Consider the following 24,424-nt stretch of genomic DNA (forward strand, 5'->3'; position numbering starts at 1 on the left):
TACTACTACTCCTGAGAACTATTTATGTCGAACATTATTTGGAGCAGCAATGGGACGCAATATGAAGAATATAATCGTTGAGCTAACAGGCGTAGACCATGAAAAGACTGACAGTAAGATACAGCAGCCAAGAGAGAACACTGTATAGTATTCCGATAGAACAGGGGTATTTTCAACCTGGGGTAGGTGTACCCCAGTGGGTACGCCAAGGGTCTGTCAAGGGGTACACGCTCCTCTAGCTGATGTAATAATAATGTATTTTGTTTATGCAGCTCAGTACCATAACCTTGAAAATTTACTACATAGCCAGAGGTAAGTAATGATAATTTTTTTTTTTTTTTTTTTGCATTCTTTGTTTACAATATTATTGGTTATGTCAGGAGAGTCATGTCAACAATGTATTTTGTTTATGCAGCTCAGTACCATAACATTGAAAATTTAATGCATAAGCCAGAGGTAAATAATTCACTTTTGCATTCTTTGTTTACAATATTATTGGTTATGTCAGGAGAGTCATGTCAACAATGTATTTTGTTTATGCAGCTCAGTACCATAACCTTGAAAATTTAATGCATAGCCAGAGGTAAATAATTATAAAAAAAAAAAAAAAAAAACTTTTGCATTCTTTGTTTACAATATTATTGGTTATGTCAGGAGAGTCATGTCTACAATGTATTTTGTTTATGCAGCTCAGTACCATAACATTGAAAATTTAATGCATAGCCAGAGGTAAATAATCATAAAAAATTGTCTTTATATTTTTTATGGCATTCTTAATGTTTACAATATTATTGGTTACGTCAGGAAAGTTATGTTTACTTACTTCGTTTTCCACGTTATACGGAGTGAAGCGGGGTTACATTACTGACATGACAGATACCCGAAAGGGTACGCGAGGAGGAAAAGGTTGAAAACACCTACGCTAGAGGAAACACGTGTAATCGCTGACGTATTATTATATGAGGAGATATAAATAAGCATATTTCACTTCGGAAAACATTCATTTTTAAAACGTCCTTTTGAAGGGAATTCAAAGCAGGGGAAAGATTAAGGCTCTTACACTTCCCTAGGATGAACGAGAGCGCTCTTGCCATTAGGCAAATGAGTAGCGAGGACGCCATTATGAAACTGCTGATTATAATTACTCTATGTCTCTCTCTCTCTCCTTTCTCTCTTTCATCACTCATAGATTAGTTACCCCCATTTTTGTTTCTTTTTTTTTTTTTTTTTACAAAAGCGAATATTGAAAGTCGACGAAAGGTAATCGTTGACAATGGGTTTAAAAAAAAACGAAAAAAACTGGAATTTTAGCAAAATCTGGAAACATTCTTAGTCATGTAGGTTTTCCCCGACTACCCATATCCCCCTGGAGGAGGAGGAGGGATCCGCCCTTAATTGAATAACGCAAAGGGCGGTGTAGGGGTGGGGCGGGGTCGGGGGGGGGTCTAAGAATTGGATTGAGCCTATAGAAGGAAGAGGAAGTAATCCTTAGGTAGGAATTTCATTTTCCAATTCCCGATTCCCGTTTGAACTTCGATCGTGGATTTACTTTATGGAATTAATTCTTTCTTCTCCAGATGAGTTTGCCTAAGTAACTTTCTGTTGAAGGGATAAGATGATGAGTGTCCTTTGGTGCCTTTGAGATATATATATATATATAACATGCAGATAATATATATTGTCTATATATACATGTATGTCTTCATACATACAACATAGTATACACACTTGCTGGCCGAGTCGGTAAAGACGTCACTGAAGTCCTGATTTCTCCTCTGTCTGTGCGCTGGTTCGAATCCACGAGAGGACGAAATTATTATCAACTAAAAAAATTCCCCTTCGGTTAACGTATATGAAAACATATTAATTCTGAGGTAGACCGAATTGAATATTTAAAGGACATTTGTAGCTTAATACATGTAGTATATGAATCACGGTGATGTGATATAAATTCATATATATATATATATATATATATATATGTATGTTTGTTCTTATGGATCTGGCCCGCTCTTATGGGGGCTAGCATCGTGGCACGCAACTCAGTTGCGGCGGGTTCGCGCTTCCCCAAGAGCTATATATTGAAAAAAGTCATTGACTGAATCATGATCAGTTACTGCTGCAGTATTTGGGGGGTCTTTAGCGGTGGGAGGTTGGAACCAACATTTTTTGGAAGCTTTAAGAATTTCAGGTCAGTGGCCCCGTTGGTGGGATTGTTCCTTGCGAATAGGTTTCATCTACTGAAATAATTATAATTATTTAGTTGAGAAAAGCTCTCTATCGCGAGAGTATATATAATGTTCTAAGAGGTCCACAATAATAAAAATGTTGCGAGTTCGGGTATAATTTGAAAACCCTTTACAAAGCTTTCGAACCCCTCCCTGGGTTCATCTTTTTGGACTGAAGATGAACCCAAGGAGGGTTCGAAAGCTTTGTAAAGGGTTTTTGAATTATACACGAACTCGCAACATTTTTATTATTGTGGACCTCTTAGAACATTATATATACTCTCGCGATAGAGAGATAGCCATGGTTTTCAATAATAATAATAATAATAATAATAATAATAATAATAATAATAATAATAATAATAATCTTACAAGTACAAGCTCTTAAAATGTATTTGGTGGAATAGGTGTCTAGTCACCTACTCGTATATGCTATTTTTTTCCTTTTTTCCTTTTTTTTAATATCTGATATATCATTCCTTTCGGTATATATGACAATCCATTTTCCCTTTGGCATGAAGAACATACAGAATTCTCTCTATATTATGCGCGTGAGACCTTTTATAAAGAGGTTGACGTTACGTAAAAAGTGACATAAAAAAAATACATAAAAACAGATTGCCAGCGACCGAGACAAATACATATAGGAGAAGGATCAATATGTTTGTCCATCCCTCCTTTACGGATATGACCATACCCTCTTTTTTCATAGACCTTTTGGTGTTGTTTTGAGCGTATATATCATCAAGGAGGAAAAAACATCTCTTTGACCTCATGGTAACTCCTCTAATGAGACGACCGTCTCTCTCACAGTAGCGTTATCGGTAGTAATGAGAAAGGTTAGCCTTTGTAACGGCCCAGCCCTTTATTGCCTCTGCCAACCTCTCTACTTTGTTTTGATAACTGTCGCTCGTAATGATGCGTGTCTCCCCCACCCTCCCCCTCCGCCCTCCCCCTCCCCCCCCCACTCTCCCCTCTCCCCCCTTCAGTCTCACAGAAATATAAGCTGATGAGTAACTAGTTAATTAAATGAACTGACTTGACAAATGTCTAGGCTAATCGTTCTTATCAATGAGTGACTGACAATTCCAAATTCCAAATCTGATTTCAGTCTCTCGGCGAAGGAGTGAATCATTCCTTTCGCTACCATGCTCTGGAATCTCCTTCTCGCCTCTGTATACCCAGACCTGAAACCGTCCTTCCCTCGGGTCTAAGACGAGTCGAAACTAATTCTTATTTTCTTCTCAGAACAGTGGGATAGAATAGAAATCATCTCGCTCTTTCTGTCTAGTGTGGGTTCGAATCCCAACTTGGAATGGAGCGCAGTTGGGCTTGCTGTGCTTAGGCGATATTTGGTCATTTTTTTTTTTAATATATCAATCTTTTTATGAAAGCAAAATGCTTCCGGTATCATTTCCTTGAACTTAGTGATCGCGAGATTGCTAATGATATATTAAAATGACGCTTACGCCACAAGAGCTTATAATGACTAATAATTAACAATTAATAACAATCGACTTCCGACAATGATAATGACGAAACGAGATAAAACGCTTCCTCCTGTATAACCGAATATCGCATGCCGTTCCGTCCGCCATGCTGGAAACTAGAGAGTCGCGTGCCTGGAGCGGTTACCGCTCACGCATCCAAAGCGTTCGCTTTCTCGTTGCCTGTCGCAATCCGTTCGTCCGTTCTTGAGGTAACTTTCTAACACTTCCGCTATGGTTCTTAATAGATAATAGCACTCGTCGCTGGCTAAATTAGTATTGCTCATATTTCAGGAGAGGTTTTAAAACAAAAAAGTCCCCATGTTTGCAAATAAATTTATTAATTCAATTACTTTTTTTTTTGGAAGGGATTATTTCAAGAGGTTAAAGATAATTCGCAGATAAATTTATAAGATATTTTTTTAAAGTGCCAATGTTTGCAAATAAATTTATTAATTCAATTACTTTTTTTTGGAAGGGATTATTTCAGAAGGTTAAAAAAAAGTTTGCAGATAAATTTATAAAATCATTATTTTAAGTGACCATGTTTGCAGATAAATTTAATTCAATTACTTTTTTTGGAAGGAATTATTTCAGGAGGTTAAAAATAGTTTGCAGATAAGTTTATAAAATCATTTTTTTTAAAGAAGTGCCCATGTTTGCAGATAGATTTATTAATTCAATTACTTTTTTGGAAGGGATTGGTTCAGGAGGTTAAAAATTTTCTGCAGATAAATTTATATAATCGTTTTTTTAAACTGCCCATGTTTGCAGATAGATTTATTGATTCAATTACTTTTTTGAAGGGATTATTCAGTAGGTTAAAAATAGTTTGCAGATAAGTTTATAAAATAATTATTTTTTAAAGTGCCCATGTTTGCAAATAAATTTATTAATTCAATTACTTTTTTTAAAGGGATTACTTCAGGATGTTAAAAAAGAATTTGCAGATAAATTTACAAAATCATTTTTACTTTTTTTTTTTTTTTTTGAAGGAATTGACCTCTGGTTTATGACCAAAGCTTAAATGCTAGAGATAATTTCGATATGATTTGATTGAGGTTATACTTTTGCGGTACTGCAATTCTAATTAGATGAATCCTGCCAATATTTCAGAATTAATTTTCGAAGTGAACCAGATATTCACTGCTAACATTACAGGAAAAGTTTCGTAATTAAATTTCCAATTATCCTTAGTCTTTGATGGGCGCTGGGGCGCAATTTTGCCTTTTTCAGTAAAGGTATCAGGTTATTTTCATATTTATTTTCTTAAAGCTGGCAACCAACAGGTAAATCATTTTGCATATGCCGTTAATACTTCAAAGAATTTAGACGATTATTTTTATGTAATGAAATAAAACGTATTCATTTCAGTCTTTATATATATATATATATATATAGTAATATATATATATATATATTATATATATTTCTATGTATATATATATATATAATATATATATATATAATATTATATATGAGAGAGAGAGAGAGAGAGATGAGAGAGAGAGAGAGAGAGAGAGAATGTATATACATATGTTATATAGTATAATATATATAATAAATATAGTAATCATATTGTTTTGATATACATGTGTACATATTTAATATTTATACATGTGTACAGATAGACACACACACACAAACAGATATTATATATATATATATATATATATTATCATATATATATATAATATATATATATATATTATATATGTATATATATATATATATATATATATATATATATATATATATATAGTATATACGTTTATAACATATATACATACACACAGCCATACGTAAACATTGTACAGAATATAACTAAATGTATGAACAGCGACATATTTGCAATGTTGCATCATTATAATCGTATCAATAAACACTCACCTTTGATTAACACGCGAAACTGGTTGTCACCTGGCTGTCATTCCTCCCTGGTACTTTTGAGTAGTTGGTTCCTCCTGTGGGTGATATTGGGGGGTGAAAGCCACTTCGTTTCACCCTCTGAATTTTGGGGTTTTTTTCTCGTCGATCGTTTTGTTAACTTTTTGTTCCTTTTGGTGATGCAGGTCACTTCTGTTTACTTTGACGGTGATCTTAGGGAGAGTTGTTATAGATATTCTTCGTAATGGATATTGGCAATCTTCTTCATAAGTTGTTATAAATCTTCTTCATAAGTTGTTATAAATCTTCTTCATAAGTTATTATAAATCTTCTTCATAACAGTGTAAATCATCATAAGTCATTATTAATCTTCATAGTAGACAATATAAATCTTCATAGTAGACAATATAACCTTCAAAAGTCATTATAAATCTTCATAGTGTACAACGTAAATCGTCTTCATATGTCATTATAAATCCTCTTCATAACAATGTAAATCTTCATAAGTCATTATAAATCTTCATAGTAGACAATATAATCTTCATAAGTCGTCATAAATCTTTATAGTATACAATGTAAATCTTCTTCATAAGTCATTATAAATCTTCATAGGAGACAATGTAAATCTTCTTTATAAGTCATTATAAATCTTCTTCATAACAGTGTAAATCATCATAAGTCATTATCAATCTTCATAGTAGACAATGTAAATCTTCTTCATATGTCATTATAAATCCTCTTCATAACAATGTAAAATTTCATAGGTCATTATAAATCTTCATAGTAGACAATATAATCTTCATAAGTCATCATAAATCTTCATAGTAGGCAATGTAAATCTTCTTCATATGTCATTATAAATCCTCTTCATAACAATGTAAATCTTCATAAGTCATTATCAATTTTCATAGTAGACAATGCAAATCTTCTTCATATGACACCATAAATCATCTTCATAGTAGACAATAAAATCTTCATAAGTCATTATCAATCTTCATAGTAGACAATATAATCTTCAAAAGTCATTATAAATTTTCATAGTAAACAATGCAAATCTTCTTCATAAGTCATCATAAATCATCTTCATAGTGGATAATTCCAGTTCACATGATTTTGGAAGGAAACCACAAAAAACAATAAGGGTCAAATTACCACTAAAAAGGAAAATCAAGAATTATTAATAATGACACTAACATTTAATTGTTTTGTAGTCATATATATATATATATATATAATATATATATATATATATATATATATATATATATATATCTTATATAGTGTGTGTGTGTTTATATCTTTATGTTCACATTACTATAAATCGTAGACCACAATCAACCAAGACTTTTCAGAACCATTGACCGTAAATTCACACAGTTAATCGAGCCCATAAAAAAAATAAAAACAAACTTACAACATCGCGAAGATAATATTATAAACTCACTTATAACAGCTTAAGAAAAACCACCAATGAAATGTCACGAACTCGACAATCTCAAATCGAAAAATAAATCACTAAAAATAATCACTTTGAATTACTAAAAATAATCACTTTGAATTACTAAAAATAATCACTATGAAAACCGTACACTACACCAACGCCAGCACAATTTCGGATGGGCCAAGTCCTCTCTCGTACTCGTCTTCGTGTCACGATTCCGGCGTACTGAAGGCTATGAAGCCATGGGCTAGAGAGAGAGAGAGAGAGAGAGAGGAGAGAGAGAGAGAAAAGGCGTGGGCGTTGGCGGAAGTATTCAGGTGTTGCTCGAGGGCGTCAAGGGTGGGTTGGTGGGCGTAGTCCCCTCCGGGAGTGAGAATGTGATTTGAATGAACGCTATGAATAATTAGGCGTTTAGGAAATTATACTCTCTCTCTCTCTCTCTCTCTCTCTCTCTCTCTCTCTCTCTCTCCCTGATTTATACTTATTGAAATGTGATGAAGTTCGTTGCATGTATAGCTACAGAACTCATATAGATTTGAATGCTGGTATGATTTATATATATATATATATATAGTATATATATATATATATATATATATATATATATATATATATATATATATATATATATATATATATATATATATATATATTATGCATATGTGTGTATCGATGTAAATATATTGTGTTTTTGAACTTTTATGACGTCACCATAATTCCCATGCAAGCATTAAGCTACAAATGTCCTTTAATAACCAATTTACTCAACGTTGAAATGAATATATTTTCATATATGTTAACCGAAGGGGAACTTTTTTTAGTAGATAATAATTTCGTCCTCTCGTGGATTCGAACCAGCGCACCAGCGCACCAGCGCACAGAGGAGAAATCAGGACTTCAGTGACGTCCTGACCGACTCGGCCACCGTATACGAATATATTAGGCAAGAAAGTTAAGGTTCGGATGGATGTAGAGTTGAAAATAACAAATTTAAAAAAGATCGCGACGAGAAAATAAAGAAATGATAAAGGGGGTGAGAGTGTAAAGAATATATATAGAGAATGAAAATGATACCGAAAAGGACCAGCAAAGGATGAGATAGAACCGAATGGGAATGATGTAATGAGAAAAGTATTTTATGTAAAAGGGGTGTGTTATTAAAATTTGGAAGAGAGAATAGGATATAAAAGGAACTAACGTAAAGAAAGATACTCTTATAAATTAAATCCCAGGAGAATAGATAACCGAAGAAGAGAATTAAGAGGAAAGAACTCGCTGAAAGAATTGGAGAGGAATAAAAATAGAAGGAATTATTAAAAAAAAAAAAAAAAAAAAACAGCTGAAAGTGGTAGGAGAGTAAGGAAAAATGGTCAAACGTACCATGATGAAAAAGTGTAGGGGAAATCTTGAAGTAAGAGAACGAAAACGGAAGTTAAAAGAATTGAAGAAAATATATAACAGGAAAATTGGATTTTGAATCAAAAGTGACAAAAGTGACGGATTTCCATATAAATCTAATAACTATAAAGTGTGTGTGTGAGAGAGAGAGAGAGAGAGAGAGAGAGAGAGAGAGAGAGAGAGAGAGAGAATATACACGACAGGAGACAAAAATCTAATTCAGAATTCAAATTGGGTATTCGTGCTAATCGACCGAAAGAAACCATTTTTTTATTATTTATTTATTTATTTGTTATTTGTTTATTATTTTTCTTTGTCAATTCCACATTACTTCTGGCTCAGTTTTATTGTTTTGAGCTTGTTCAGTTCGTATGTCACACACACACACACATACACAACACATACCCACACACATATATTATATATATATCTATATATATTATATATATATATATATATCTTCTTTTAACCATGTAGATTCCAAGATCATTGTACTACACACCTATATCGATATGGCCATTATCATTTTGAAGCCAGCAATATCGCTTTGAAATGCAGTGTTTTCAATAGTGACGGGCGCTGGGAATTTGAACCACTTACCACTGATGGAAGTAATAATAGGAGGGGAACATATCTATGTATATATATTATACATACACCTGCATATGGTGCAAATCATTGCACGTACTGATGCACCATGTAACTGTTGCTGCAACCATCCTCAGGCAATATTTCCAGCCGTCTAATGCGTCCCTCACCTGTGGCTCACTACGTAGGACGATTAGATGCTTATACTCACTGCTGGTGGGACGGGGGGAGGTGGGCGGGTAAGGGAAGTGTAGTCATAATTATTCGTGCAGCGGTACCCACTTTGATTCCAAGTAAGTGTATAACAGGTTCGTCTTCTTATGTTACTAATAAAATTAATATGTAGTGAATTTACCTCCCTGAGGATGACGTGTAAATGGAGCTTCAGAACATCAGTCGAGGATGCAAGACTTTACTACCATCATACAATTCCCCGTTTTTTAAATAATTTACCTACATTAATTTTTATTTACATATCTATTTCATTGTTCTTTTTTTTCGTTTCTATTAACTGATCAGTTTTTATTTCCCATTATTTACCTAAATTATTTTATATATATATATAGTTGCTCATTTATTTTTGTTTTTGTTTCTGATAAACTGATCTTTTTTTTTTTTTTTTTTGCTTCCGATTACATTCTATTACTTGAATTGAATGGACACCATATTCTCTGGAAGCTTGAATTTCAAATGAATGGAGCTTGTTGCATTCGAGTTGGGTTTATCCATATATGGGGCTCATATATATATATATATATATATATATACTATATATATATATATATATATATATATATATATATAGATAGATAGATAGATAGATAGATAGATATATATATATATATATATATGTTATATATATATATATATATATATATTTATATATTTATATATTTAATATATATAAACTGTGTATGCATACATCTAATATGTATATATATATATATATATATATATATATATATATATATATATATATATTTTATATATAAAATGTGTATGCATGCATATATATATATTATATATTATAATATATATAATATATATATTATATATATACACACGACATATTAGATGTATGCATACACATTTTATAAACATAAATATAGTAAAATAATAATTAAATATAATATAATATATTAATATATATATATATATGATCTATATGTTATATATCCTTTATCCTTTATCCTTTAACCACTTTGTAAAGGATTCACTTTGTTCAGGGACTTTTCATGGCAACAGTTTTCCATGTTTCCTTTATTTTGGATACCCTTGTTTTTCACGAACTCCGCTTTTTTTCCTCTCTCTCTCTCTTTTTTTGAGGGGGCGGGGGTTGTTGTGACTCTTTCTCGGTCTCCCTCTTCTTCGTCATTCCAACCAATTTTTTCTTTTCCAAAATATGCTGACATTTCCACCGACCAAATACCCCTCAGCTCTGTTCTCCCCACGTCACACAAAATATCATTTCTTAAACCTATTCTTCCTCGCTGGACGAGTGGTTTTCGCGCTCGGCTGCCAATCCGGTGGTCCGAAGTTCGATTCCCGGCTCGGCCAACGCGGAATCAGAGGAATTTATTTCTGGTGATAGAAATTCATTTCTCGATATAGTGTGGTTCGGATCCCACAAAAAGTTGTAGGTCCCGTTGCTAGGTGACCAATTGGTTCCTTGCCACATCAAAATATCTAATCCTTCGGGGCAGCCCTAGGAGAGCTGTTAATCAGCTCAGTGGTCTGGTTAAACTAAGATATACTTTTTATTAACCTATTCTACCCTTTCATCAAATCTCTATATCTGTTTGTTACATTTTTATTCTCTCAAGCTTATCCAGCATCTCGACTTCACTCCCATATAGGAGACTTGGCTCAACAGTCATGCTCTAAGATATCAATGAAGAGAGGGTGGGGTGGGGGGTTTGGAAGCGATGGGCTTCATCGTTAAACATTATTAAGTTTAAATGAGAGTGAACACCCAAGCAGAGAGTGATTTCCAAAGCTTGAGAGTAGATGAAAATCAGACGTGAACATTACACACTCACACACACAGACGTGTGTGTGAGTGTGTGTGAATGTGTGTGTGTTTGTACATGCGCGACCCACATTCCTGCGTGTTTTTCTAGTACGATGCAACTGCCTATATAACTTTCTGTCCCATAGACTCAGCAAACTATCAAGCTGGTACTATGACAACATCGCCGGTAAACTAACTAACCACCTCTTTCGTTCATGCATTAAAAGGTAGAAAAAATGTGTACTCTTATATTTGATCAAAATAAACAAAAAATTGACATATGGGGAAAGTGGGTATAGGGATGGCACACATCAATAAATTCTAGTTACCTCAGTCGCACGTTGAATATTGATGCAATTACAATATTCATTTGGTTGAGAACTGATCCAATTCCAATATTCATTGGGTTGAAAGAGGATTTGGATCAAGAAATTGAATACATAAGAAAAATAGGGAAAGATTTATGTTATCCTTCACATATATTAGATATTTGCTATAATAAAGTCCACAAAAAGTTTTATAGTGTAAGTAACACGGCGAAAGAAAATTCTAAGAACATTCTCAGTTTACCTTATTTTAATGGATTTGAAACTATTAAATCATTGTTAAAAGCCTTTAAGGTCAATCTTGTTTTTCCTATAATAACAGACTAAAAGGAATGTTAATAAAAAATGGCCCCAGGGAAAGCAACAACATAATATATAAAATTCCATGTATGGACTGCCCCTCCTTTTATCTCGGACAGTCGAGCAAGGGCTTAGAAGCAAGATTAAAACAGCATAAATATTCTGACAAAACTGGGCAAACATCTAATGCAATATTCATTCATTTAAGTGAAAACAACCACCGGATAAATTGGATTGGTAGTTCAGTAATTACAAGATCGAAAGATGCCTTATCATGAAATCTTTTAGAATCTGCCATAATACAACTTACTCCCCATTGTAATTTTAATATTAGTTGTGGCCTGTTTCATTTAGACCCTTGTATTTGTAACATGTTTAAGAATGACCTCAAAGATATAATTACAGACTTAAATACAAATTAGTTGCCTTAGACATTTCTTCGTATATGTATGTTTAATATGTTTTATGAATAAGTTTTTGTTTACCAAAGATCTGAATGCGGTCAGTTGTCGCCCTGTATAATCCTTTAATTGTCTTGTCCCTGTGTGAGCAGTTGGACTTAATCTTTTTGTTCTTAAATTGTACCCATGTTTATGCTTGTTTGGAAAGGTTACTCATTCTCCAGGTGTGTTGGATTCTAGGTACTAATCTCCTTATAATCCCTATCTGTCACTTATACGACCTTTCCTGTACTCTCAATTTCTCATGTAAGCCAGTTTGTCTGCTAAGTAAAGGACGTTAAGTCGGAAGATCTTGCAGAAACTCCGTTGTTTATTTTTCCTTCGTGGCTTATACCTTTATTTATGGATTTATCAGGTTCCAAACTTCCGTGATTCTGTTATATATATATATATATATATATATATATATATATATATATTATATATATATATATATATATATATATGATATAATATACATATACATACATATATATACATATATATATATATTATATATATATATACCTATATATATATATATATATATATATATATATATATATATTATATATGATATATATATATATATATATATATATATATATATATATGGTATATATATATATATATATATACTATGATATATATTATATATATATATATATATATATATATATATATATACAGAATAAGGTAACAATAGATGAAGATCAAAATACCTTCAGCTCCTAAGTGAAATGATAAGAAAAAGTGAAAATATAAATTCTCTTTCCTGTCATTATTGATGTTACTAGAGATTTCATTTAGCCCTCCATAAAACAGAACCCTTTTGCATCCTTTATAACGTTACTTAGTAATTAGTCCTACAAACGAAATATTCCATGAGTATCCCTTTTTGCCGTTATTCATAATGAACAGTGAAATGATGGCCGAATAAAATTATGGATGAGAAGTGGAAGTGACAACTTTATTAATTAAGTTTTTAATGTTTATGAATGTGTTCTGTCGCACGTTGCAAATTTATTATTAGAGAGTTTCTAGTGTATTTACATGTGTATATATGTATATATATATATGTGTATATATATATATATATGTATATATATATATATATGTATGTATATATAATTATATATATGTGTGTGAGTGTGTGTGTGTGTGTGTAGTATTTTATAAAGACCAATTCCACGAAGGAAAGAGAAACAATGGAGTTCTCCAAGGCACTTTCGACTTATTGTCTGCTAAGCAAAGGACAAGATGTCGAAAGGCCTTGCAGTATTCCACTGTTTCTTGTTCATTCGTGGAATTTGTTTATGTTTATATATCCATCACATTCCATATCAGCGTCAGTTAACAAATGCACCGTCAGTTTCCTCAATTGGTAAATTCACAGCATCGTAAACAGCCTACGACTTCATCTCCATCCTCACAATAGGCAGACGAACGCATTTCCATCCGATGACAACGGTATGATATTATCCGTCTTAATTTTCGTTATCACGGCCCTCTCCCTGCAACGCCTCCACCCCCACACCACCCCACCTCCCCCCCAACACACACACACACACACACCAGTAGACCCCTCCATAAACCACCAACACGCAACCCACGCCCATTACAAACATTATCCTCCCTCCCCCAGCCGTCAAGAAATACCTCTGTGGTCGCGGTTCGTTTAACATGGTAAGCGAAGAGCCACGCCCCCTTTTCGCTCTTCGTTTTCCGCTTGCCGTTAAGAGAGTCATTGAACGCAGCTCAGGTGACCTCTATCAAGAATAGTGTGTTGGATGCTGTTTTTATTATTATTATTATTATTATTATTATTATTATTATTATTATTATTATTATTTTTATATTATTATTATTATTTTGTTGAAAATAAATAAAATGGCAATCGTCTTTCTGACTCAGCTAGGTTGTTGTGTTAGAATTCCAATATTCATATTGTCATAATTAGGAATATTTGTCAAAAAAAAATATCTTATCAAAAATATAAGCAAAATATAATGAAATATTTTTGTAATAAAATATTTTTAATGGGATATTTTTGACAAATATCCTAATGTATCAAAGAAGGTCTGATCGCTGGCATATTATTATTATTATTATTATTATTATTATATTCTTTTATATTATTATTATTATTATTATTTATTATTATATATGGCAATTCGTCTTTCTGACTCAGCTAGGTTGTTGTGTTTAGAATTCCAATATTCATATTTGTCATAATTAGGAATATTTGTCAAAAAATATCTTATCAAAAATATAAGCAAAAATATGAATGAAATATTTTTTGTAATAAATATTTTTAATGGGGTGGGATATTTTTGACAAAATAATCCTAATGTATCAAAGAAGGTCTGATCGCTGCATATCATTATTATTATTATTATTATTATTATTATTATTATTATTATTATTATTATTATATTATTATTATTTTATATTATATTAGGAATAAAGAATGTGATCCAGTAGAGAAAGTTAAAAAATATTGCATATTATGAAAAAAAAATGGACAACTTCACTCAATGATGCTAATAATAAATGGTTCATATGATGGAAGCGTAATATTTCGTTATCAAAAATAGTCAGTAGCGAAATTACTACCATATATATAGTGTGTGTGTTTGTGTGTGTGTGTGCGTGTGTGATATATATATATATTATATATATATATATATATATAATATATATATATATATATATATATATATATATATATATAAGGAAGAATATGCAGTAGTGCGTTCATGGAAGTTAAACAAAAGTGAACTCAGGTCCTCGTGTCAGGCCATTCTCCAGTACCGTAATATTAATAAACTATACTAGAATATAATCCAAGACTTCGTTTAGTCTCGATTCGTCGAAGGTGGGGGAAAATGGATATGTAACTCCAAAGTTAGAGTTTCCTTTATTCCATTTTTTGTATTACTTAATTTCGTAAGAGCACGCACAGTTTATATATATATATATATATATATATTATATATATATATATTTGTATGTATGTACAGTGTGTCCTTAAAGTCCCAGTACCATCACAAGCAATAAATACTTGTAATGATACTGGGACTTTATGGACACCCTGTATAATATATATGGATTAGTGTTTTATTATTATTATTATTATTATTATTATTATTATTATATATATATATATCATATATATATATATATATATATATATATATATATATATATATATATCTTGTGATCTCTCTTGCCGTCTGGACTATATAATGTTTATATACAATGCGGGAAGATTCACTGAGGTTGATTGAGCGTGAATTACTATAGCGTCACACGACGTATTTATAAATACATAATATTTATCCATCGTGGGTTCGTCAGTTCGAGTCTGTGTTTGAGAGAGAGAGAGAGAGAGAGAGAGAGATGGAGAGAGGAGAGAGAGAGAGAGACGCTAAAATTGAGTGAGATACATCCTTAACGGTAATGTATATTCCTGCGTAACATCAGTCGTATTTTCTTCAATGCTTATTTGGCAGTTTTTTTTTTTTTTTTTTTTTTTTTTTTTTTTTTTTTTTTTTTTAATTCAATTTCCACCGCGACGTCTCTGATGGTCCTAAGTGCCTTCGGAGAGAAAGGCTGATAGGATTAGTCATGGCCGTAGGATGAGATGTCCTTCGAGAGCTCCTTTGCATAATAGGTTTATAGTCTCCGGTGTTACCCGGAGTTACAGGAGTTAGTTACAGGAATTAGTTTCAGGAATTACAGTAGTTAGTTACCGGAGTTGCAGGTGATAGTTGCAGGGAAATGGTATGGGAGGGTAGGGGAGGGAGGGGAGATATGGGAGGATATTTCAACCCTCCTCCCTGTAAAGCCTGTTTGTCCGTTTGTTTGGGTTGGAGGGGGTTTAGTTTAGGGGGGGATGGGAGGAAGATGTTTTATGGGAGGGGTAGGTAGGAGGACGCATTCAATCCCTCCTCTTGCAAACCTGTTTGTCCGTCCTGGGTGGAGGGGGTTAGGGTTAAGGGGATTGGAGGAAGATCGGAACTGGGTATTGGGAGGGTAGGCGGAGGACATTTCACCCATCCTCCCTTGCAAACCACCCTGTTTGGTCCTCCTGCCCTGGGTTGGGCGCGGGGGTTAGGGGGGGGGTGGTTAGGGGATCGGAAATGGGAACGGAAGGGTAGGGGAGACATTCACCCTCGTCCTGCAAACCTGTTTGTCCGCCCTGGGTGGAGCGGGGTAGGTAGAGGAACGGGAGGGTGACTTCCTCTTGGAAACATGTTTGTCCGCCCTGGTAATCAAACTAAATCAGAAGGAATACTCTTAAGCCCAGAGCAATAAATATGTCACCAAACTCTTATACAATACAAAACCCCTATTGCAAGAATCCTTCTCTTCTGCAGTTGCAGGATTTATCCCTCGGCCCCACGAGAGGAACAGACAAACAGACAAACACTCATGTTTTGCCTTTTGTCTTGTCCAACAATTGGGGATTCCCTGAGGATGCGAAGAAGAAGAGGAGGAGGAAAATAATCCTTTATTTCAATAATGGCTTCTCTCTTGTTTTCTCTGCGGATAATTATTGTTGTCCTAAATTTCTTTTTTTTGTTGGGGGGGTGGGCAAGGGTTGAGGCATTGATGAATAGTGTTTTTTTTTTAAATGGGAAATACGTATTGTATTGATTTATATATTTATGTATATAGATAATATTTATCTGTTTTTATTTATATATAAGTAGATATTCTTGTTTAAATTATACACACACACAAATATATATATATATATATATATATAACATATTATATATATAATACATATAATATGTATATATATATATAGTATATATATATATATATATATATATATATATATATTTTATATATCTATATATATATATATATATATACATTTAGTATATAGTTATCGACCTTGAAATTTAATTCCTCTATAAATAATAAACATTATAAATGTATATAATTCTATATATTAATATATAATATATTATAGATATAATATATAGATAAGATATATATATATATATACATTTCATTTACGTAATAGTTCTATCGACTCTTGAAATTTAATCCTCTTGTGTAAATATGTAGCTTGATGGTTTGCGCGAATCTATAATAAAAAAAAGGTCAATGGAAATATATCTTATATATATATATAATATTATATATATACTTATATTATATATATATATATATAATATATATATATAATGTATATTATATCAAACGTAACGAATTTATTTGCAGCCCTCTAGCCTCAGTTTTTCAAGAACTGAGGACGGACGGACAAAGTGTTAAAGAAGTGAATTAACTTTTGGAGATGATTACTGCCGCTCCAGGAGTAAAAGCTGCTTGGTGCAGGCATAAGGCCACACGATAAACAGCACCAACAATAACTTCTTGAAGCAAAGGTGAGGAGAAGGAAGAAGAATCTATTACTCGGAAAGTCTAATAGTAAACAACAAGGTATATATATCTTGGTAAACAATTCAGGAAGAGGTGTAGAGCGATGCAATTGGGAAGTTGGGTCAGTAGGACCAAGTGCCACTGACAAAGACAATGAGAGAGAGAAGAGAGGAGAGAGACAGAGAGAGAGACGAGAGGAGGGGGGGGGGGGGGGGGGGGGACAAGAGACCGAGAGAGAGAGAGACACCAAGAGAGGGGGGAGAGAGAGACGAGAGAGCAGCAGAGAGAGAGAGAGACGATAGAGAGAGAGAGAGAGAGAGAGATGACGATGAAATTATATCGCACCCAAAAAAAGAGCACTCCAAAAAAATTCCGGAATGTGTCAAAGAAATAGAAAATAAAACACGAGAGAGAGGAGAGAGAGAGAGGAGAAGAGACGTTCTTATACACGTCCCCCCCAGCTGTCCCCCCCCTCCCCCCACATCCCTCCAGCTGACAAGGAATTATATTAATGCCCTAGATACGAGTTTCCATTCAAGTATTTTTTCTTGTGGCTTTCAAAAAGAAGAAAAAAAGTTCCTTTTAACAAATATTCTCGATAACGACACGTCCTGCCAGTCTCACTAGTTGACGAAGTCCTGAAAAGCGAGTCCTTTGTCCATGATACAATGCAAAGAATCCTTATCGGTGTCCTTTTAATAAACAAAAATAATATTAACAATACAGTGATTCATCGTAACATTTTCTTATTATTTCAGTTCGTCGTAATTTTTTACGAAAGGCTATAATAGCGTATTTATTATTGTTATTCTTATTTATTTACTTTTTTATGTGTGTATTTATCTATTTGTTATTTTCATCAATCAGTTTACTCTCTCTCTCTCTCTCTCTTTCGTACGTATGGACATTCACTTCTGCGTTGCTTGGTTTACAAAACAATGGGTTTCTAATGTTTGACCATTTAGATTTCATCAGCACTAAAGACCATTAAGCGCAGTGTCCCTCAAACCTTGTTTTTTGGGGGGGGGGGGGAGGCGGGGGGCCGCTTCCTAGGGGTACATCAGAAATTGCCAGGCGAGGTGCGAGCCCTGGGGTAAAATTAAAAAATCTCTAATTATATTCATTATTCTCTTGTTAAAAGTGTGGAATTATATTCAGAAGTTTAAACAAAAAAAAAGGGAAAGTAACTTCTTATGACGTCATTTTCCTATAAGATCCCTTCTCTCTCTCTCTCTCTCTCTCTCTCTCTCTCTCTCTCTCTCTCTCTCTCTCTCTCTCTTTTCTCTCTCTCCTTTTCTCTCTTCTCTCTCCTCTCCTTTTATTTTAATGGGGGGTTGGGGGGAATTTTCTTTTTCTCGTACGTGCAAGGTGGGCGTGACGGTTAGGACCAACTCTGAGGGGGCGTGGTCATAAAAATACAGAACCACTAATGTAGTGGAAACGACTTATTGTTGAAGGAAATGTAGATATATAGATATCACTTGTAAAAAATCACGCCTCCTTAAGGGGAGGTTGTTGTCCTATGAGTGAACAGCAGTACAGTTAGAAAGCCATATGGCGACAGGGAATTAAAGATGGAATATTTAAGAACTACATTATGAAACTAAAAGAATGTAGGGAATAATTAGTCGAGATGATAAAGATGAAAAATAGAGAGTAGGAGATTTTGAAGTTAATGGAAAGAGAAGATTTTGTCTTACACTTTCAAAAAAGGGAAGTACTTTGTCAGTTGTTAGAGAGACAAAGAGAGAGAGAGAGAGACAGAGAGAGGGGGTGAAGGTACTAATGCTTCAGTCAGACTAACTCCTCAAAGAGATAAAAGCTTTTATGTAGCTGGGAGAGATAACTCAATTTCCTTCGTCGTGGGAGAACAAGGGAATACGAAAATATACCCATACACAGACACAAAATGACAGAAACGCAAATGCATACATATCTTAAGATACAAAAAGCGTGAGCAGTGTCATCAACATTCGTAGAGCCGCCCCGAGAGAACGCAATGATATTACTCCCAAATTCCTACGGCATTCTCATATTTCACCAGTCTCGCTCGAGCCTTTGATCACCTGCGGTTCCAAATGGCGGAAGCGAATACATCTCGGCTGCTGATACAACAACATAAACAGGAGATCTATGTAATAACAGGGTTTGTTATTGTGTAAGTCAGTGACGGTGGTGTTACCCTACTATCAGAAGGATGTGTTTATGAAGGCCGCGAGAGAACTAACGCACACTCTCTCTCTCTCTCTCTCTCTCTCTCTCTGGTGATCTGCAAACTCTTAGAAAATTGTATAGTTGTTGGCATAGGAAATGCAAGGGAGACGAGAGAAGTTTAGAGATTAGCACCTGGAAGTGTGGAGGGAGAGAGAGAGAGAGAGAGAGAGAGAGAGAGAGAGAGAGAGATTGAGAGATAGAGAGAGAATGGATTAGGATGTCTCAAAGACTCGTTAGTCCATCCTAACAGGAGACATGTGCTCGCTTATCTGTAGGAGCAGGTCTTCCTGTTCATTCACAGTGTCCTAGTGATTGTTTGTCTTAGCTTTCTTTTAAACTCATCCACACTGTTGCTGTTTACAACTTCTGGTGGCAGTTTATTCCAAGTGTCATAATGATTTTTTGGTACTAGCTTCCTTTAAACTCTTCCCACGTTTTGTTTACAACTTCTGTGCAGGTTTCTACAACGTGTCACATATCTTTTATGTAGAGAAGTTACCACAACGGGATGTGTTGTGTCTCTTCAGTTCTAGTTTCCATCCATTATTTGTTTGGTTTTCGCTTAGCGTAAATAGGTTACTGTCTACTTTTGTTATGCCTTTCGGTATTTTAAATGTTTCTTTCAGTTGTCCACTCAATCTTCTTGTTTCTAAGCCATACATGGTCGGGCTCTCTAGTAGTCTTTGGTAACCTATTTGCCAGATGGATGGAATTAACACGGGGAGAGAGAGAGAGAGAGAGAGAGAGAGAGAGAGAGAGAGAGAGAGAGAGAGAGAGAGATTTTGGTAGGTTTGTTTACATGTCCTCTAAAGATCTTTCATGCACAGAGTGAGATTCTCTTACAGGCTTAACCAACCAGGTGGTATTTTGATTTAGGAATTAATAATTTTTAAAACTAATTTAAAAGCCAGCTCTAGTATAGAGTGGATATATGGCATATGCTTCCAGCTTACAGCAGACTATACTTCATGCTAACTGAATCAGACTTCATTGCAAGTGGATGGGATCAAGCAAATTTTAATACTTTACAATAAAGACAGTAATTTCATTAACGCATAGAAAAATTGTCCAAGCGATATTGTTTTATATAAATATAATATATATTAGTATATATTGTATGAACCACAGATAGTCAAAATTGTCCAAGCGATATTTTATATTATATATATATATATATATATATATATATATATATATATATATATATATATGGTAAATATTGAATGAACCAGTTTGTCCTACATGTTAAACATGAAATACATCTGAACTGGATTAAACAGGCAGCGAATATATCAAGACGTTTGAGGGAAGAGTCAAAACAACACCAAAATAGTGTCCTTAAATTACTTAATTATAATAAGTTTAAATATTTATACAAGTGAGTGGATATTGGTTATTACTATCTGTATCAGGCAAACTAAAAAGGAATATAAAAATAGTTTCAAGAAAAACGGCATAACAGTCAGTCAATAAAGAAATCAAAATAATATAAACTCAAAAGTTATGAGTTTGTATGAAAATTAAACATTGACAGACAACGAAACCAATGAATATAAGAGATTGTTTAAAGAAAAACGGCATAACAGTCAAGTCAATAAAGAAATAAAAATGATATAAACTCAAAAATCATTAGTCAATAAAAAATTAAACACTGACAGAAAACGAAACCAAAATTATATACTCAAAATGAGTGTATAGAAATTAAACTTTTAATCAAAATGAACTAACAGCACCAGTAAATAATTAAGCTACGTATTCAAATATTCAAAGCTCAAAATATAAATTAAATGAGCTCATAATGAACCATAAGCAAAATTCAATAATTACTCCAAGTGTTATGAAAATACTAATTACATGAACGAAAAATTGCATTCGTTAAATACATCGCTTCTAAACATTACTGAAGTTTCGGCAAAACAAGCATCATGAGGTTACCCTTCACACTACGTCGCTTACCAACTGACGAACATACATCAACGACGCCCAAGGAAGCCACAATACAAATGAATTAGTTCTCCATACGACAAACATACCCCATTGCTGCCCAGAGAGGTCGCACTCCACATGATTTAATTCCCTCGAGGGCGTAGACACACTCGAGATGCCCACTGACTACTAGCCAAGTTGAAGTCATACTCTGCACGACGTCTTCACACCAATTGTCCAGTTATCCAATTACTGCCGCTGCCTCTTGCTGGTCCACAGGTGAGCATACCTGAAGGTCTGCTGCTGAAGGACTTAACGCAAGTTGACTGCCTCTGCCAGACTGACTCCTCAACTTCACACTCCACCGAACGGCACCTCCGCTACCAACGTGGCGCTATAACAAGACAGGAGGCACAACAAAACTAAAGATTGTTCCTTCCAAACAACCACTCTAACCTCGCAATTTGCTTTCCCAGCAAGTTGCAACTTGGGGCTATAGGTGTTAGTATCCGTGAGATAAGGTCCTTTCAATGAGTTACTTATTATTTTATTAATGTAAGTTCCCATTATCAGTGGGTAATTGCTATTTATGCTTTTCCAGCAAGTTGCAATGAAGACCCTTCAATGAGGAGATGCTAATACTTGAGCTACTTATCATTTTTAATGTTAAGTTCTCGTAATCAGTGGGCATTTGTCATTTATGCTTTCCCAGCAAGTGGGTGACTTGGCATACAGTTGCCCAGCCAGTGGTATACCTTCAGCTAGCTTTGATTTGTCAAGGAACCCCACTCGCAGTTGTTATTCATTTATTTGCTTTTTATTTTCCCGATTTGGTGGATATCTGAATTAGCACAGGAATAAAACGAGTGCTGCCAGATAACGTTTATTGTTATTATTGGAAATGATTGTTGCATCAGCTGCATTCCTTTTGTATATACGTAGAGTTTCCTCTGCTTTTCTAATGACTGACTTTTCTTGGTTAGTGGATTGCGCTTGTAGCTCTCCGATACTCATTTTAACACGTTTTAAGACCTATTATTATTATTGTTTTTTTTTTCTCTATCACAGTCCCCCAATTCGAGTGGGTGGTATTTATAGTGTGGGGTTCCGGGTTGCATCCTGCCTCCTTAGGAGTCCATCACTTTTCTTACTATGTGCGCCGTTTCTAGGATCACACTCTTCTGCATGAGTCCTGGAGCTACTTCAGCCTCTAGTTTTTTCAGATTCCTTTTCAGGGATCTTGGGATCGTGCCTAGTGCTCCTATGATTATGGGTAATATTTCCACTGGCATATCCCATATCCTTCTATTTCTATTTTCAGATCTTGATACTTATCCATTTTTTCCCTTTCCTTCTCTTCAACTCTGGTGTCCCATGGTATTGCGACATCAATGAGTGATACTTTCTTCTTGACTTTGTCAATCAACGTCACGTCTGGTCTATTTGCACGTATCACCCTATCCGTTCTGATACCATAGTCCCAGAGGATCTTTGCCTGATCGTTTTCTATCACTCCCTCAGGTTGGTGCTCGTACCACTTATTACTGCAAGGTAGCTGATGTTTCTTGCACAGGCTCCAGTGGAGGGCTTTTGCCACTGAATCATGCCTCTTTTTGTAATGGTTCTGTGCAAGTGCCAGGCATTCGCTTGCTATGTGGTTATGGTTTCATTTTTCGTATTGCACTTCCTACATATGGGAGAGATGTTATTTCCGTCTGTCGTTCTTTGAACATATCTGGTTCTTAGGACCTGATCTTGTGCCGCTGTTATATTTCTTTCAGTTTCCTTCTTTAGTTCTCCCCTCTGTAGCCATTGCCGTGTGTCATCGCTGGCTAGTTCTTTAGTCTGTCTCATGTATTGTCCGTGCATTGGTTTGTTGTGCCATTCCTCTGTTCTGTTTGTCATTCTCCTGTCTCTGTATATTTTCTGGGTCTTCGTCTACTTTGTTTTATCAGGTCCCTTCTTCCCATGCACTCTTTAGCCACTCGTCTTCACTGGTTTTCAGATATTGCCCCAGGGCTCTGTTCTCGATGTTGACGCAGTCCTCTATACTTTGTAGTCCTCTCCCTCCTTCCTTTCGTGTTATGTATAGTCTGTCCGTATTTGTTCTTGGGTGTAGTGCTTTGTGTATTGTCATATGTTTCCTGGTTTTCTGATCTATGTTGCGGAGTTCTGCCTTCGTCCATTCCACTATTCCTGCGCTGTATCTGATTACGGCACTGCCCATGTGTAGGCTTTATCATATTTCCGGCGTTGAGTTTTGACTTGAGTATCACCTTGAGTCTCTGCATATATTCTTTCCTGATCGTGTCCTTCATCTCTTGGTGTTTTATATCCCCTCCTTCCATTATTCCCAGGTATTTGTATCCAGTCTCATCTATGTGTTTGATGTTGCTCCCATCTGGTAGCTTTATCCTTTCAGTTCTCGTTACTTTGCCTTTTTGTATGTTGACTAAGTCGCATTTTTCTATTCCAAACTCCATCCTAATGTCCCCAGATACAATCCTTACAGTCTGGATTAGGGTATCTATTTCCTTGATGCTCTTACCATACAGCTTGATGTCGTCCATGAACATCAGATGGTTGATTCTGTTGCCTCTTTTCTTGAGTTGGTACCCGGCATCCATCTTCTGTAGTACTTTTGACATGGGAATCACTGGCTATCTGACTAAGAGTAGTGGGGAGGTACAGTGAGTACGCCCTGGAAGATCCCGCTCCTGATATAACCTCTGCTAGTCTTATTCCAGAGCTTGTAAGTATTGTATTCCAGTTGCGCAT

At 34.5% G+C, this 24,424-nt stretch overlaps 1 protein-coding gene across 1 annotated transcript in view; it reads right to left on the reverse strand.

The window, feature by feature from the left end:
- The window catches only part of LOC135205685 (uncharacterized), a 96,065-nt gene extending 71,641 nt beyond the window's left edge, over positions 1 to 24,424 (reverse strand). Inside the window, exons 1-2 of the mRNA XM_064236601.1 lie at positions 24,263 to 24,424; positions 21,900 to 22,040 (exon numbers count right to left, since the gene is read on the reverse strand). Of these exons, the coding sequence (XP_064092671.1) occupies positions 21,900 to 22,040; positions 24,263 to 24,424 (303 nt within the window). The remainder of the gene's footprint in view (positions 1 to 21,899; positions 22,041 to 24,262) is intronic.

The sequence above is a fragment of the Macrobrachium nipponense genome, chromosome 24 (assembly GCF_015104395.2).
Source record: "Macrobrachium nipponense isolate FS-2020 chromosome 24, ASM1510439v2, whole genome shotgun sequence".
Classification (NCBI taxonomy): Eukaryota; Metazoa; Arthropoda; class Malacostraca; order Decapoda; family Palaemonidae; genus Macrobrachium; species Macrobrachium nipponense.